The following is a 17,214-nucleotide window of genomic DNA, read 5'->3' on the forward strand; positions in this document are numbered from 1 at the left end:
CAAGTTTGGTTTCCAATAAAGGGTCACTGTTGCCAAATCGAGACAGAGAAATTACGGTGTTCCGATTATCCATCAGTCCATGTGGAGCAGGGTTGAAGGGGAGAAAATGACATTACATCCAATAATGGTCCACTAGCTGATGGGTAAATTTTCTTCCCATTGTGTGTCATGAGCCATTATCACGAACACCATCTAAATGATAGCATGCACACCATCAGCTTTTGGCAGTAAATTACCAAAAATATTGTTCATAGAGGGGTCAAAATGAATAGACACAATGTGTTGTTATTGTTTAGTGCAGATATGTTATTCATAGTGATGCAAATAGGTCAGCCCGCATGTGTTTGTATCTACAAGAACTCTGCTTTGAGGTTATGTGTTTTGGCATGAAGTCCATGGTAAAGGCGAAATGTCTTGCGCCATGAAGTCAATCCCCTCATCTGTTCAACAGCTTACACTCGGATCATGTACAGTCATATTCAGTAATTATAATATGCATTCTGATGAGGCTCCTTTGTCAGATTAAAAGTCAGTCAGTCATTTTCTATGCCCCTTCTTCCATAGTGGGTCGCGGGGAAGCTGGTGCCTATCTCCAGCAATCTATGGGCGGGAGGCAGGGTACACCCTGGACAGGTCGCCAGTCCATTGCAGGGCAACACACAAATAATCAAGCACACACTCATTCACACACCTACGGGCAATTAACCAAACAGTCATGCTTTTGGACTGTGGGAGGAAGCCGGAGTACCTGGTGAGAATTAAAGAAAATTAAAGAAAATTTTGAAAATAACCTTTAAGCAGGTATTAAACATAGTTTTTATTAATATTTACATTTAGTCTGTGTTGATTGGATAACTAGCATTGATTAAGCAATTTTTTTTAATATTAGAGCAATTATATTATGGGTCAGAGGAAAATGTATATACACCTATTCAAACTCAAATAAAAAATATTTAAAGTTAAATACTAGTAGGCTATAATCTGAAACTTTGTCCCCCGACACCAGAGCACTGGTTTTTGTTTTGGTGCTATATGGGCCGCAGCAAGTGCTAGACGAAAATGAATAAATAAATTTATTAGAACAATAAATAAATTAAATAATTGTAATACTTTGCCGCTCCGCCTAGTGCCCTTTCTACGAACTTTGTTTTCAAAATAGAAAAATTAATGAATACAGAAACACTGTGTGATTTGGGTATAATTCTATCAAATACAAATACTTGATCAATATATTCACATCACAACTCATCCTGGTCTGTTTATCTAAAAAGCTTTGGTCCATTTGTCTAAACATGTAGCCTATGAAAGTTTGTCTTTACCACGTGAATGAACTGGAGAAACATTTATAAACCTGGTAGAGAAAACACTGTCAGCTGTAGTTTGCAATAGTTTCCATTTAAATTTGATGTTTTCTTATATTTAACATTTATAAAAGTAGCCTATTATTGTTAAACTGTTATTAAAAGCTTTCTGACAAACTTCTATTATGGTAAAGTAGCACATTAAAAATATTTGACAATAAATTATATATACGCAACGAATATAAACAGCAACGAACAATATTTTTTCTAATTATATATTACAGCTACAAAAGCTAGAACTTTAAGGTCTGTAAAAATATTAATTAGGAACAGTACTTAGAAAACCAAATCTTGAATATTATCAACCAGATAAAGGTACAGCAAATCTCTATTTAACGACTTGACTTTATTTCTTGCAACAATCAACACACCTTAATGAGTATTTCAGCTGGTCAGCATGAGGTGTGCAGAAACTAGGGAAAATGTGAACACAAAGGGTAATAATCCAATTTTAGTAACACATTCATTTTTTTTATCCATGTGTATTTTGTTAGTTTTATTCTTAGATTGTTTGTGTTTTCAAGATTTTTTGTTTTTTAAATTTATTTTCTGACATTTGAATTGGTGGATATTGCTCAAAAAAAGTAAAGCAACAATAAAACATTATGGAACTTGGCTTTGTTTCTTTCATGTCATAACAGTTGTAGTCAAATGAAGCCCAAAATTTGTTGTTTCTTGTGTTCTGTTCTTGTTTATTTTGGGTTACCCCTTTTTTGTGTGGTACTACTTGGTAGTAGATCCTTTTTGTTCCTCCTGTGGTAAACTGCTATTCAGTCAGTTGATTCTGATACAGTATTTAAGCTCCCTGGTCTTTCATGTTCATTGCTAGATTCTTCCATTGTTTTCATCTTAATTTCATGTTCTAGTTTCCTTCCTAGTCCACTCTGTCAGCTCCTTTTTTTGTAATTATTAAGTCTTCTCAAAACCATGCACTTGTCAATGCCATGTCTGCATTTGGGTTCATTTACACAATTTATTTTTCTAAAATCTTTAAGGTTTCTGCTTAAATTTGTTTTATTGCTTTTTTACTTGGGAGTGCTTAACATTTTCTCTGTATGCCCTGAAAGTTTTGGTTGCCTTTAGCACCTTATTTTCAGTCTTCAAATATATAAATAAAATCAAAACAACAAAATTATAAACAAAACAGTGTTGAAAAGCAGTAATCAACTTCTCAGTTGCTTTAATAAACCCAGGGTATAAATGGTTTGGAAATTATTATATTTTGTTATAATGATGTCCATCTCTCTCATTTGACCATTTAGCACTCATTGATCTTACCATTATTGTGTTAACTGAGCAGTCAACTTTGGCATCTGGCATCACTGAATTAGGCAGCAGGGAAATAAACCAGTAGGTAGTTCCCATCATGCATGACCACAAAACATCTATTCTCTTTTCTCCATGGGTTGGCCACCTTAATTATATTGAATAAAAGCCTATTTACTTTCTAGGGCTTGTTTAGTTTATAATAAACTCAGAAAATCTCAAACAGAACTCATTGTTTGTTACAATATGTCATGCACGTGAACTACAAAAGCCTACTACTTAACCTGAGGAGTGAAAACAACAAAGTGATTGATTTGTCAAACTGTCGAACACGAGAAAGCCAGAGACAAGTAAGAAAGTGACTGATTAACTGCAAATAAAAAAGAAAATCTGACCCAAAAGTTTAGTATATATTTTTTGTGTTTTATTTTGCCATGATTTCAGTGCAGCAGATGAGGGTGGCAGCGTTCCATGTTTTGTCCTCTTACAAGAAAAGCTTGGATCATAAATTAATGAGACCAAAAGTAGTTTAAATTTTAAAGAGTTTCTATTTGAATTTATATTCTAATAAAAAAACCTTTCAGTTTGATTGAAACACAGAAAACACTCCAGATGTGATTAATTTTTTAAAGAAAGTCAAAACATGAACCCTCTGATTATGTGAAATTAGTTTGAGTCATGTTTAGCACAAGAAATGTAATTATTTTTTTTATCTTGAACAATAATTTATAGATAGTGAACTAAATTATTAGATGCATGTACTCATTTAGTTTTGATCTATAGCCTATGTTCATTTGTTTTTGTAGAAACAGTCTAATGAAATTGTAATAATGCATTATATTAGTTAGTACTGGTTTTGGGTAAGCATAAGTTTGCTAGCTACAAGCTAAAGTTTGTTAGCTTCACACCACCCTCTGTGGCGTTGCTTGCTTTTGCTACTGGGTTCTGTGTTTCAACTCAGAGAATATTGCATCCAGATTATTAAAAATGACTAGAAGTACCATTAACAATAATTGAGGATAACTAACTAAGTGCAGACAATAGTGAAATACAAATTAGGCTAGCAAATCTATGATATCTTGATTGAAGTTTAGTATGTTGAAAACACCAATTTATCGCTAGAAGAAAGGTTCTACCAACATAGGTTATATAAATATGGTGCAACATCTAAAGACATTTCTCAATAGCATTTTTATGTGAAAATACTCATACTTTTTTTCATTTAACAGAATATCAATTAGTGTATGTAGATCTTGGCTAATATTAAACTATTACCTGAGCGTAGGTGTCAGTAAGTTAAGTCATACTGCAATTCAAAGTCTGTCTTATTTATGAAAAGCCTCATGCAGTGGAGAAAAAAGTGAAATTTAAAGTCCAGATTGGACTTTAGAGGTAGAACCCATTCAGGTTCTTTTTGTGAAGGGTTGATATTCTATAATATTTAATTAAAATCAACAAAACCTTTGAATTAGAAGAATAAATAAGAGGTGTCAGTGTTTGCTGAATGTAACACCCTTTATGAACTTTGAAACCCAAACTGTTTAGCAATTCATGAATGTTTCCACCAAAATAATATATAAAATATCTCATTCAGCATGGCACACCAGCATTGAATCCCCATCAGAATCTGTCCTGCTGACACTGATCAATGACAATGGATATGCAGAGGATAGAGACAATAGGGGCACTGACAGCAAGAATGGATTTTACAGGCAGCCAGTCAGTACAGTCACACAGGGATTAGACATTGTGTGAACCTGTCACAGCAAATGACTTACTTCATCCATTTCCCACCTTCCTTTCCCTCATTTCTTCCATGTGATGAACAGTGATGTGCCTAAATTGAGCGCAGTGCTCAAGCGTCATAAATGAAGGCAATAATAACAACCACAGATAATCATTTGTACTGTTTGGAGTTGTGTGTTGAAATTAAAATATTTCTTTGCATCCATGCAACAGTGAACAACAATCCATTGCCATTACTTATCCCCGGATGTAATGACAACATAAACAATCTGTGCGTGACAAAGATTATTCTTGTTGAAACTCATAAGCAAGGCTACATTTATCACCCCCAGCATTTTAAATTCCAACTAAGCAACCATCTAGCCAACCAGTCATGAATTTTAAATACACCCATTCGTCTGAGGGGAATAAATCTGACACCAGGCGTCATTAGGAGAAATCTGGTGTAGACTACCTGGCGCAAAGCCAGAGCACTAAGGGGAAATTTGAGGATATTTGAAACTCTTCTGTTTGGTTGTAAAATATTGATGGGCTCAAAAAACCTTCAGTCGGATCCAAACTGAGTGTTTATGCCTTGCAATTTTCGTGCACTGGTATAGGGGACAGATCCGTGTAAGAGCAGTGATTATCATGACAAGATTAGTATGTTTTTAAAAGAAAACAGGAATTTTCTCTGAATTACTGATTTAAAGGTGAGCAAAAGTAAAAACACTGGGACAATTGACTTCATATGAATCTCACTGACATTTATCATAAATGTATGAAATTAGGGAATCTAAATATTGTCAAGAAAAACTTCACCTGCAAAACAGAAAATTAATTTGGTGCATATTATATGTATTACAATAAAAAAGCAATTTTCATCTTATATTCACTGTTTGTATAAGAAACGATAAGGCAGCAATCATTGGCCTGGTCTTCAAGGGCTGCCTAATGCAGGCTTTCCGAATCACTCACACAGCAAATAATATAAAGTTCAGTTGGCCAGCGGATCAGCATTACTGATGTTTGGATAATCCCTCCAGTTGCCCCTCTGGTTCTCAGTACTTTGATTTACAGCTTTCAAATCCTTTTATATCAATCATATGTTAGATCATCCTGATTCTTGGATAACTTTGAAATGATGAAACTGTTTGACCCTCTAACAAATCTTTGTCTTTCATTCTTTTTTTTATTAAACCTTGTCTGACAAAGAAAGCAAAGTTAGATGAAAAATGCTGCTGTTGGTGTCTCCTGAGACGTGCATGCCCATCGGTGTGACTTTTGGTTCTGGAGGGTTAGATGCATTTATCTGCATAACGTCAACACCTGCCAAGATGGCTGGAGCTATGCCTGAGAGCAGTTTTAAAAAATCTTTTTATATACTTTTGGTTTATCCTGAAATTTCCTTGGATAATCAAACAAGAAAATAAAAAACCTGCACCCACAATGCGTAAAGTGTTGTAAATAGTTAAATGTTACTGAAAATACTGCTGAGATAAAGTGTAACTTCTTGCTTAAATATAACATCTCAACTAAAGATGCTATATGCTAAAGAAGAATAACAAATGAATTTAGGTCTGTATTAAAAAATATCATCCCTCCCAAATAAACAAATTCATCCACTAATTATTTTATACCTGCTTACTGCTTACAGGTTCGTTGGTGCTCTTTTCCAGTTGTCATTGGCTGAGAAGCGGGGTAGACCATTGGCAGGTCATCAGTCCATAACTGGGCAACACGGAGGCACACAGAACAGACAACCAGATATGCATACACTCACTTAAAATAATAATATACAAATGCAATTAAACTAACATGTATATTTTTGTACAATGGGTGGGAGTTGGGGTTCCCACAGAAAACCCACACATGCCCAGGAAGATCATGTAAGGCTCAGGCCAGATCCAAACCAAGCACCATCTTGCTGTAAGGAAACAGAACTTACAAGTGCTCCAACTTACTGTCCAAATGAAAGAAAATAATTAATTATTTCTGGGTAGAATAGGATTCATAATTTAAAATGCAATTTAACCAATAATAATTATTCACTTTTTATGTGGCTTTGAAACTAATATTTTAACGGGGTAATTTAGGGACTTTCATGCTTTCTAGAAGCGATTTTTGTATAAAGCTGAGACTTAGGATAGTCATACAGCAGGGTTGGCCCACTCATGTACTAAAAGGCAACAGTACATGCTTTAGATGTTCCCCTGGTCCAACACACCTGAATCAAATGAGCAATTTATTAAGAGGCCTCTGCAGAACTCCATGATGTTCTGATAAGGTAATTCAGCTGTGTTGTTGCAGGTAAACATCTAAAATATGCAGGACACATGCTCTTGAGGACTGGAGTTGGCCACCTCTGTCATAAAGTATCAAAAATTCGCGTTCAGTTTTTATGCTACCTCTATAAAGTGTACAAGGAGTCAACATATTATTCAATAAATAGTTTTTTGTCTGCTGCTTGCAAAGTTGATTATTGTGAAGGTGGGCGATTCTGGTAAAAATGGAAGGCTGGGTGAACCTTTCTAATGCTTCAGTTTATTTAAACTGAAGGTAGCAGGATCGGGTCATTTTAAAAAACCTGGAAATCATGTATAATGAATACCATTTCTCATCATCAGTTGCCTGTAACCCCTCACAATAAACAGTTAAAACCAAATATTTATAAGCACTTAACAAAAAGACATTTTGTTGTGTCAGACATTGAATCAGATTAAACTCATTCTTTTTTTTAGGTCAGTTATAATAACCAAACTTGTTTCTATTACATACATCTTAGTATTTAATAGAAGTGCCTTTTAAATTGTATGACTTGTGTCAAGGTATCCTTTGGGAATCCTTTCACACATTTCTCACAACAGTTCGCTGGAATTTAGGCCCCTTCCCTTGAAGCAGAATCAGACATTTCTTCAGCTCTCTGCACACACTTTCCATGGAACTGAGATCCGGGCTTTTACTTTGTTAGAGGAATGATATGCACATCGATGGCTGGACATTCTCATTGTCTTTATACTAGCATATAATTTTAAACAGGTTAAAGCGGCACCTTCAGACATCCATAAATTGTACCCAACTATGAGCCTTGAGAAGATCCACATTTCTCTCCCCAACATTTTGGCTGATTTAATTTAAGTTTCTTATTATTTCACACATAACAAGTGTGTTTCAGCATTTACATTAAAATGCACCCACAGGTATGCCTCTGTTTAACTCAAATGTTGTGAATTACCTTGTGTCTTAGACCAAAATTAATCCTGAAAAGCATATGTTTAATGCTTTGGAATGAGACTTGGCTGATTCACTTCAGTAGCATAGGACCATAGCTCAACCCACCCACACATCCCAGATGACATCCAGCTCAGGAAATCACTAAAAAGCAACGATAAAAAAATTGTGCTTCAGGAAACAGTTTCTTAGTCTTCAAAGTAATTCAAATTTTTCTAATCAGAGACAGATAAAAAACATTCCGTCTCACAAAAAGTTGAGGCAGAGTTTGAAATGTTCAACAGCAAAGCCTTCTGTCTTAAAATCCTATATATGTATCAGAATGACCTGAAAATGATGTAGTTGTTGTTATTCTGTAGATGGCTTCTGACAGGAACATGAAGAAGGAAATGCTCCAAATAAGCACTGTGAAAGACAGCTGTACTCCTTGATGTCTGGGAGGCAAATACCTCTGAGAGGGAGGTAAAGTCCTTCTTGATTTATTGGATTTGAGGATAGATGTGTGTCTCTGGCAAGGAGTACCACTGCCATATGGCATGACAATCCTATTCTGCAAAACAAAGAAAGCAACTTTTTCTTCCTTATGACAAGCAGATTACCTAAAATAATACACAATTATAGAGTCATTATCAACTGAAGAACAAAATATATCAGAGGAAAAACCCAAGAGAAAAACAGAATGTATATTTTCTACATTATGCCTTTGTTACTGAAAAAAAAAACAGACCTGTCTCTATGCCAACCTCTCAGTATATTTTGTAATTGACTTTCTGCATGTTGGTTTTATTCACTTCAGTTTAACGCCATTTCCAAATGTCAACTCTGCTTATTGATTACAAGCAAAAGGGCCTAAAGAAAAGGTCTTTCCAAACAACCCCCTGATGGCATATGCTGAAAATAACTAACAGGATCCATACTTTGCAAGCATGTGTGGGGCAAGTGTTCAACTTTAAAAGCTAACAGTAAGATTAATTGCCTGCAACATCTCTTTTGGCAGCCTGTGGGACTCTCTCTAAAGACTCAGAAATCATCCACATTCTGAAACCCACTCAACTGAAGTGGGTCATTTGCATATATCAGATTTTAGTAGAGCAGTTTTTATATTTGCTTCATGTTATTTTCACCGTGCGGCACATTTCACAGGAACGAGACATGGTCAATAGTCCACTCGGCTTCCCGATTAAGGACAAGCACTCTCGGCTGTTATGTTTCTGAGTAAGAGATGGGTGATCGCAGCTGACCAAACTTTTGGATGAAGTCCGGCTGAGCTTGTACTAAAGCTTCTTCGTCTATGTAGACTGCAGGCCTCCTTGCTGTGACAAAGTACTGCACCTTCCTGAGGCTCCAGCCGAAGATGAACATGAGAAGGCCACATACGGCTGCCGTGGACCTGCCGACGCCGGCGTTGCAGTGAACATACACGGAGTGGCCGTTTTCCAGGAGGCCGTGGAGCAGGAATACAGCCTGGGGAAGCATCCTGATCCGACCTTCAGAGAAAGACACACAGACACCATGAATTAGTTATTTTCTCAGATCCACATTTCTATAATTAGTTTAGCTCATTCTTATGGAGTAAAATATACATTCTTCACATTTAACGTTTTTGGAACATAATTTATCAGTAGGTGCAATCTATTTTCACCTAGTGAGGACTGCAAAAACTAAATCTTTTTAGCTTTTTTTTATCCTCTTCTGAGAAAAAATGCACATTAGCAAAACATGTTGAGATGTAAGGGCTGAGAGTCTGATTGACTTTAATGGATTGTTTAAGATTTTCACCTATTTTCATTTATTACCTGCATTCATTAAGTTCTGCGAAAGACATTGTCTTACTTCTTATTGTTTGTTATGGAGGTGGGTGATATGACGATTTTTGATTATGAAGGATTAGATTGTCAGAGGGAATGTGATATCGTCTATAAAGCAGACTCTGTCCATTGCTGTTCTATGTTTTATGTCTTGGCTTCAGAAACTACCTTTTACAGAGCAATACTCCATTTTCACTGGACACACAGCTGAAGTCCCATAACAACTAAGAATGGGATAACACGTTGTTTTCAAAAGGGCGGTTTGCAAAATTGTTGCTTGTAGTACGTCATTTTAAAGATTTAACATTTCTCCATTTTAATATTTAAGCAGTCTTCAATAATATTTATGTCACAGGTGAGGGTTTTTGGGCTGGACCAGTGTGCAGAGGAAGGCGGAAAGACGGCATTGTAAGTTCATCTGAGTTTTAATGGAGTAGAAACAAACGTACAGGCAGTAAGGCTGAACAGGATGTAGTTCCGATATCCAGGGTGTACAAGACCGAAGAAACAAAACTAGAATAGGGTAATCTCATGGGGATTGTAGACGAACGAACCAGCAGGGTACAATGAACACAGACCAGTTTAAATACGGAGGGAGATGAGTGTGGAACAATGGGACTGAGAGGCAGGTAATCAGCAGGGATATGAAACAGGTGTGGACCGAGTTTGCAGGGAAGCTGAGGGACAGGTGAAACTAATTAGCAGGGGGGAAAAACAGAGACACGAGGAACTGGACAGGAAACTAAACTACATAACTGACCAGGGGAAACAGATCTAAGCAAACTATCACAAGGAGTACAGGAACAAATAAACTAACTAGGAAGATAAGAACACGGGGAACAGAGCAGAACCTAGACTAACTAACAAATCTATAAGAAAAGGTAAAACACATGAAGCATAGAATCAAGAAATAACTGAAGTAAATAAGGAAACAGAAAAAACACCTGACTGATAAAAAACACCAAACTAAATCACACATCATGATAATTTAGGGCACAAATTCTATAAATGAAGTTTTTACTAGTGATGTGAATTTAATGTAGATTTCAGTTCTATTGTATTTTTTCTTATTCTTCCCCCTTTTTATTATTTGTGATTTTATTTCTAATATTTAAAAATCTATCCTTCTTTTTTTATATGTTAGTCCTCCATAATGGTCCACGTCATCATTAGCACATATTGTGTATTCTCAGTACTTCAAAACCTAACCTTTGTACATTTTATGTTTTCCTGCTATGATCAGCCTTGTTCAGCTCATTACTTTTATTGCCTCCTGTTTTTGTGTTATGTAAAACACTTTGATTTTCCCGGCTTGTGTATGAAAAGTGTTGGTAACTGGAGTTTTTTTTTTCCTGCCGAAATACCACCATTACTGAAATCAAAGACCACAAATCCTCTCCTTACCCTCTGTGCTCATGTCAGGTGTTGGTAGCCACACATACACAATGCCACAGCCTTTGTACAAATGCATCAAAGTCTCAGGGGTCATGGCTTCCCCGGGGTTACGTCTGCATCCACTGGAGTTTTTCACTACATCCCACTCCGTCTGGAAGTTCATCACAGCGGTGATGCCCAGTTCGTGCTTCATCTTTATGGTTACGTGTTCCATCGATCGAGGGCAACTTCCCAGCCAGACTCGTGGCAGCACACTAGGATCAACAGGCAGGGGCAGATTTAGAAGTCTTGTCATTTCCTAAACAACGTATAATGTACGAAAAAATATAAATACTTGCTATTAGAGTTTCTATTAACAGGTTAGGATACTACAAAATTTGAAGGGCATTCTAAAAGTGACAAAGATCACTTTTCATGTGTATGAATATATATATATATATATACATATAATTTCATGGTAATGATTTGTTGAGAGGAGTAATAATAAGACGTTTAGGCTTGAAAAGCAAGGATATAGAATACAGAAATATAATGATCAGTTAGATCAAAGATCTTTCAGTATTCTGTTGGCAAATCTGACTTAAAGCTATTGTAAAAACAAATCAGAAGAAAGCTGGCCACTATTGAGCTGAAGGCTTTGCTTTCATCTTCTGTCTCTCATCGTTATCCCTTTTTCCATTACAGTCCCGATGTTTTGTTGACCTCTCGTCCCTCTGATTTTTTCCTGGCCCCTATAGTTTGCGGCAGACTCTGTTTAGTGACCATTAGTATGCAAAGACGGACACTGTTAATATGTGATGTAACACTGTAGAGCTGTGGTCTCAGCATGTTCCTTATCGGGTGATCTGATGTTTTGGGGGATTTATACTTCCAAAATAATATGACAAATGGTATTTTAACTTTTACTTTTATTGTCTTAAATAAAAAGAAGCAAACGTCTATATATTCATTAGTTCTCTCCCTTTTCTAATTATGAGCATGACAGGTTAGTTATAAAATAAGAAAGTCTCTTTCAATATATTGATGACTTACCACGCAGAGTGTGTATGATATTTGGTGCTATATGGATGCACTGTTGGAGAGAATAAATTAAAAAGCTATTAATAGGCGAGTTACAAATTCACCCTGCTTCCTCCTGAATACCAGCCCTTGACATTAGCCTTGTAAGGTCTTTTAGGCACAAATTAAAACCCGATGGCATAAGCCAGGTTAGCTCATTCTTATGCAAGTAAAGTGCTCACAACTTCAGGGACCTGTGGCCCATTTCTGTTGTGCCTGCTGTAGCATGGCGCTGACTCTGTGCCCTACAGAAACCTGACATGCATGGATGATTTGGTTCACATTGGTCTAAAAGGAAGATTTCACTCAAATATTCAATTCAATTCAATTCAAAAATACTTTATTAATCCCAAAGGGAAATTAAATGTTGTTATAGCTCATATTATGAAGGTTTCCTCAAAGAGCCGTTGTAGATGCTGATGGCTGTGGGCAGGAAGGATCTCCTATGATCATACAAATCAGTTCTTTCTATTGTTTTTATCAAAGATCCATAGCAGCTCCAGTCGTTGTTCAGAACATGACATTCACTGTCTGTTTCTCCCGCTGATGTTTCAGCAGTCAACCGTAGTTTATGTCTTCTCCAAGCTATATGTATGGCAGGAGAATCAAATGGCAGAGCAGCAGTGAAAAAAGAAGGCAAACATGGTGGTGAACTATTCTTTTTAAACTTAGTATAGACGAAGGACAGCAGTACGGACAGTCACGGTTTGATAACCAAGAGGTATGCATGTCTTTCACTGGAAATGGTTTATTTAAAGATTAAATTCATGTAGAAACATACATTTTTTTATACCAGAGTAACTGTTGTCACTAATAAAATTATTTTGTCTGTTCAGTAAAACAAGTTTTGAATAGATGCAGAGTGGCAGCTTGGCTGTAAATATCATTTCTATATAAAATAATTTTCTGCTTTAAAATGGAACTTTAAAGAAATGAAAAAGATAATTATCAGAATCAACAAATTAGAAATAAATTGATCATCTTGCTGGTCCAAAATAATAAAAAAAAACAATAAATATCTGATTTGAATCCTTTTTCCTTGTATATAGGAATTTAATTATTAACAAACCAACCCAGTTCATTTTAGAAGTTTTTGTTTTACAAATGCAAGATGAAGAGAAGCAATCTTCACTAGCTACGTTTTTAAGTGTCTCTCAAAAGTATACACAGACCTTGAACTTTCTTACAATTTGACCCATTACAACCTCTGACGTCCATGTTTTTTTTTACAGATTTTCTTGGCAACCCATAATAGTGCATTAGTGTGAAAGGAAATATTTTCAGGTTTTTTTTTTACAGACAAACACCTGAATAGTGTGGCATGCATTTGTATTCTGCCTACCTAGAGACAAAATAGTGTCTCTCAAGCTCAGTCAGATTGGATGAAGAACATCTGTGAACATGATTTCTTTTCTCAGTTGGACTTACTTTGACTTGGCCATTCTAACACAATGTATATGCTTTGATCTAAGCCATCTATTGTAGCTTAAATGGTATGTTTACAGTCATTGCCCTACTAGAAGGTAGGTAGGTAGGAAGAAGATCTGTCCAGATGAAGCCATTGGTTGCACTGGATTTTATCTGGGGTATTAGAGAAAGAGTGCTGCATGCACATACTCAGAGCACTTCAGAATTTGATTTGTAAAAACATTATGGTAGTAACATGCCAAAATCTGAAAAAAACTTTATGAGGCACAGCTAAATTCAGAGAGAACAACCAGGGTTTAATCCTTTAAAAGCTGCAGTAAATAGTGCATTTAAACAGACCTATGAATTTGTGGAGTATCCATGGTAGAGGTGTCTCTCAAAATAAACCTGCAGAGCCCAACTTCAGTGCAACTATTCATGCTGGGAGTCTACAGTGTGCAGGAGAGACGGGCACTAAAATAAGATTTTATTCTGCAGCTCTTATCAAGAAAAGACAGTTGTAGTGTCATAAAATACTGAGGAAGAACATTTTGACAGAATGAATCCAACCTGCAGGCAGAATTTATAACATATTTATTCATAAACCTTGTTTGAAATAAGACTGCTTATTTCAAGAAGTGTGGTTAAGTGAAGAGATCGGCCTGATGCAATCCTCCAAGCTGTTCAAGAAACAGTCACTGTCTAGGGTTTCAAACGTTTAAGGCAAACACAACGTGGCTTCGATCTCCTCTGTGTCTGCCTCGGGCCCTGGGGAATGGGTCTGTGGCTTCTCATGCCTGCTATTGAATGTTTTTACAGAAAAACCTTATATACACTAACAAATTTTTTTATATATATATATCAAGCAGAGCATTATAGCAAAAGCCATAATGCTCTACTTGAGAAACTAAATCTGTGGGGCTTCTTCTTGGCTTTCAGACAACAATTCTGAGTGCTACTCTGCCAGACAGGACACGTAAATAAATAAAATAAATAAATAAATACACGATAGTATCTACATATTAGGGCAACTCCCAAGTGTGTAACATATTCTGCCTCTCCTCGTATCCTTTACTTGCTTCCTTTATATACTGCAAAAGAAAATAAAGCAACTCTGGCCCCCGAGGACCTAATTTATTTACTTTTTTGAGCAGAAAAGCTACATTGAAAAAAATCCCAAAAAAAAATCATCCTTTAAGAAATAGGCTAATATTTCAGATAATTATAAAATGACTTGAATGCTAATATGTAATATTTTCTCAAGATAAATCTGCTTTTAATGGCCTTTTAGCTTTGTTAAAACTGAAGATATGGATACTACAGCTAATTGTCAAAATCAACTCACTAAAGCTGATAAATAAAAACAATGATGTAACAAACATCCATATAGTGTTACCGGGAGAAATGTATGGCCTTCTGACCCGCAACCTTAAAGTAGAAATTGGTGGTGTGTCTCATTTCATCAGTGTGTCCAGATTCCTCTATCCAGTGACCAATTGGGTGGCAGTACACTCCGTCCACTACGTTCCTTTCATCATATGAGCAACACCTGTCATGACTTGGACCGCTACCTGTTGACAAACAAGACCACAGTTTTTTATATTAAAGGACAACTGGGAAATTACATTTCAATTCCCAATGTCCCAAAATTAATAAGAAAGTAAGTCATGCTGTCAGTTTCACTTTCGCATACTACATCCTGAGGTCAGTGAAGCACCTACATGAGATTAAAGTAACATTCTTCGGTTGCAAGATTTTAGTTGCAGATGATCCTGTAGCAGCAGTGCACATGTGCAGCATACATAGTGTGTAAGAGCTGAAATGCTCATAAAGAGATATTTTCAGCATGTTCAAAAAAATCTGTGGCTACAAAGTCAAGTTGGTAGTATGGTGATGCTGAAGTGTTATTTTTCTATGGCAACGAAATGTAAGTATGCAATATTGGGACAGGGGTATTAGTTTTGATGCATTTGATAGATAGGCAAAAAATCTCCGATTTTTAAGTATTTGACCTGAGAGCACTGATTAGAGCTGATTAAGAAAAAAAAAATATTTGATTAGTGCAACTCTACTTATCACAGGCTAGTCACTAAATTCCATTTAAAATAATTCAACTAGATGAGATGTTTTCTCCTGTGGTAATTACAGAAATCTAGATTTTGATTTGTGAAAATGTGATAGCTTCAGCATATTTATTCCACTAAAACAACAGGGAGTCTAATTCCAAGTTTTAACTTTTTATGTTGCTGCTAACTGATACTCGTCAAGCAGAAATTCAAAGAATATGAGCCAATTAGTTTATTCTGAAGTTGTTTAAAAATGCTGTGAACAACTCATCCAGAAAATAAAGCAAAACAGAGGGACCTAATGGACCTAATCAAATAATAAATGACTCGCTTTATCTAAGACCATTAATATTTCTAGTAACATTTAAAAATGTTACTATAGCTTTAACAGAAAAAAGATAATAGCTAATTTGAATTTTTTTTATGCAGATGCTGTTTTTAGGCAAAACATTTTAAAAATATCCAAGTAACTTTGCCGCCACCATGCGGCAATAAGGACGTATTACACCACAGGGGCCGAACATGGCGGAGTAATGTTTATTTTCTCCCTACATTAAGATAATATGACATTTTATTCAGTCGTTTCAGAGTCTTGTTGGGTTGTATCTGTATAATTCATTACGTACCTTCCCAGATAAAGGTGCCTCTGGCCCTTTTGATAAACTTGAACCACAGAGTGTCTTTGAACGGCTCGGCCAGCTCCACGTCGCAGGTCCACAGACACGGTTCCTCTGGTGAAGGCAGCTTGTGGGAAGCCATCATCCGAACTGCCCTGCTCGGGTCCCAGTGGCCCATTTCCTCACGGGAACCCAGAACTAAAACCTCCACGTCCGAGGACTCCGGAGTCAGAATGACACCGAATCGGAACAACATGTTCGCAGCTGTAACTAAACGTCTCTAAATCCTGTCAGTTTTAGAGCGTTTAGTTTGGTAATAACGGGAATGTTTTAGCTGATCTGTTAACCCGTCCGGCACGCAGACTGTGGGTTCTGTTCTTAAAATAGTCGGGCCATGGTTCGGATGAGGCGCTTGGCAACAAAGATGTGGTACAGATACAGAGGGCTCACTCCCTCAGATTCTCGCGGAACCAGTCATGTTCATCAATATGCTCAAGCCTAAGAAAACAGAAATAAACGAAAAAGCTTTTTTCTGCCACCATAGCAGGGACGTCCAAAGGTTTTGTGAGGCCTTAAGCAGAATTTTCTTTAGGGGCCATCCTTTTACTTTCAAGTTTTTCTGAGCTCAGAAAATAATTTAAGTGCTTAAAACAGCAATTAAATGTTATTAAAGTTAACAGGAAACATATACTTTCAAGAAGAAAGTGGATACATTTGAAGAGAAATTATATTTAATATGAAAGTGTATAAGTTTACTTATTGTTGGCCAATCAGCTGCAAGGTATTTAAATGGGAATGTATGTGTGTTAGTTAAATTGATAATACGTATACTGTAAATCTAAAGTAGCATTGTTAACTTGTATAAAGTATATATAACCATTTATGTAAAAAAAAAAAAATAAACCTACTTAAACTAGTTGCCGATATCAGACAAATTTAAATCAAAGAGTTGTTGCATATTATATTCTTCACAAGTTAATATTTTTTGCAAGTTATTAAGAGTTTTAGACCTCACATGATCTAGAAAATGTGCATTATGATTTAAGGTTTGGATGAATATCTTCATCTAGCATAACTAATTTCTCCTGCAAGCCAACATTTACAGAATTAAATGTTTAAAGCATGTTCTGTTTAAGTTAAACTAAAATGCTTCATCCCAGCCAGAATTGCATAAAAGAATGTAGGAAGCAAAAACACATTTAAGGTTTAAAAATCTTAATCTCTTTTATTGAATACAAATTAGGTTGTGAAAAAATGATTATCTTGATTTTGCTATATA

General features: G+C 36.1%; 1 protein-coding gene across 1 annotated transcript; it reads right to left on the reverse strand.

Annotated features, from left to right (window-relative positions):
- Positions 1 to 3,792: 3,792 nt before the first annotated feature.
- On the reverse strand, positions 3,793 to 16,575 carry epm2a (EPM2A glucan phosphatase, laforin). Its single transcript, XM_047388503.1, has 4 exons — positions 15,945 to 16,575; positions 14,649 to 14,823; positions 10,796 to 11,040; positions 3,793 to 9,070 (listed from the first exon to the last, which is right to left on the reverse strand). Exons 1-4 carry the CDS (start codon positions 16,189 to 16,191, stop codon positions 8,787 to 8,789), a joined length of 951 nt encoding a protein of 316 aa, XP_047244459.1. The 5' UTR covers positions 16,192 to 16,575; the 3' UTR covers positions 3,793 to 8,786.
- Between the last annotated feature and the right edge of the window lie 639 nt (positions 16,576 to 17,214).

Source organism: Girardinichthys multiradiatus, chromosome 15 (genome assembly GCF_021462225.1).
Source record: "Girardinichthys multiradiatus isolate DD_20200921_A chromosome 15, DD_fGirMul_XY1, whole genome shotgun sequence".
Lineage (NCBI taxonomy): Eukaryota > Metazoa > Chordata > Actinopteri > Cyprinodontiformes > Goodeidae > Girardinichthys > Girardinichthys multiradiatus.

What these genes read in the sequence shown, in the direction of transcription:
- epm2a (XM_047388503.1), bottom strand. Translation starts at nt 16,191, where the DNA reads ATGTTGTTCCGATTCGGTGTCATTCTGACTCCGGAGTCCTCGGACGTG. An exon ending in AAGGCCATACATTTCTCCCG is followed by an intron (nt 11,041 to 14,648) that starts GTAACACTATAT and finishes TGTTGATCCTAG; the next exon opens with TGTGCTGCCACGAGTCTGGC. An exon ending in ACCTGACATGAGCACAGAGG is followed by an intron (nt 9,071 to 10,795) that starts GTAAGGAGAGGA and finishes CTTTCTCTGAAG; the next exon opens with GTCGGATCAGGATGCTTCCC.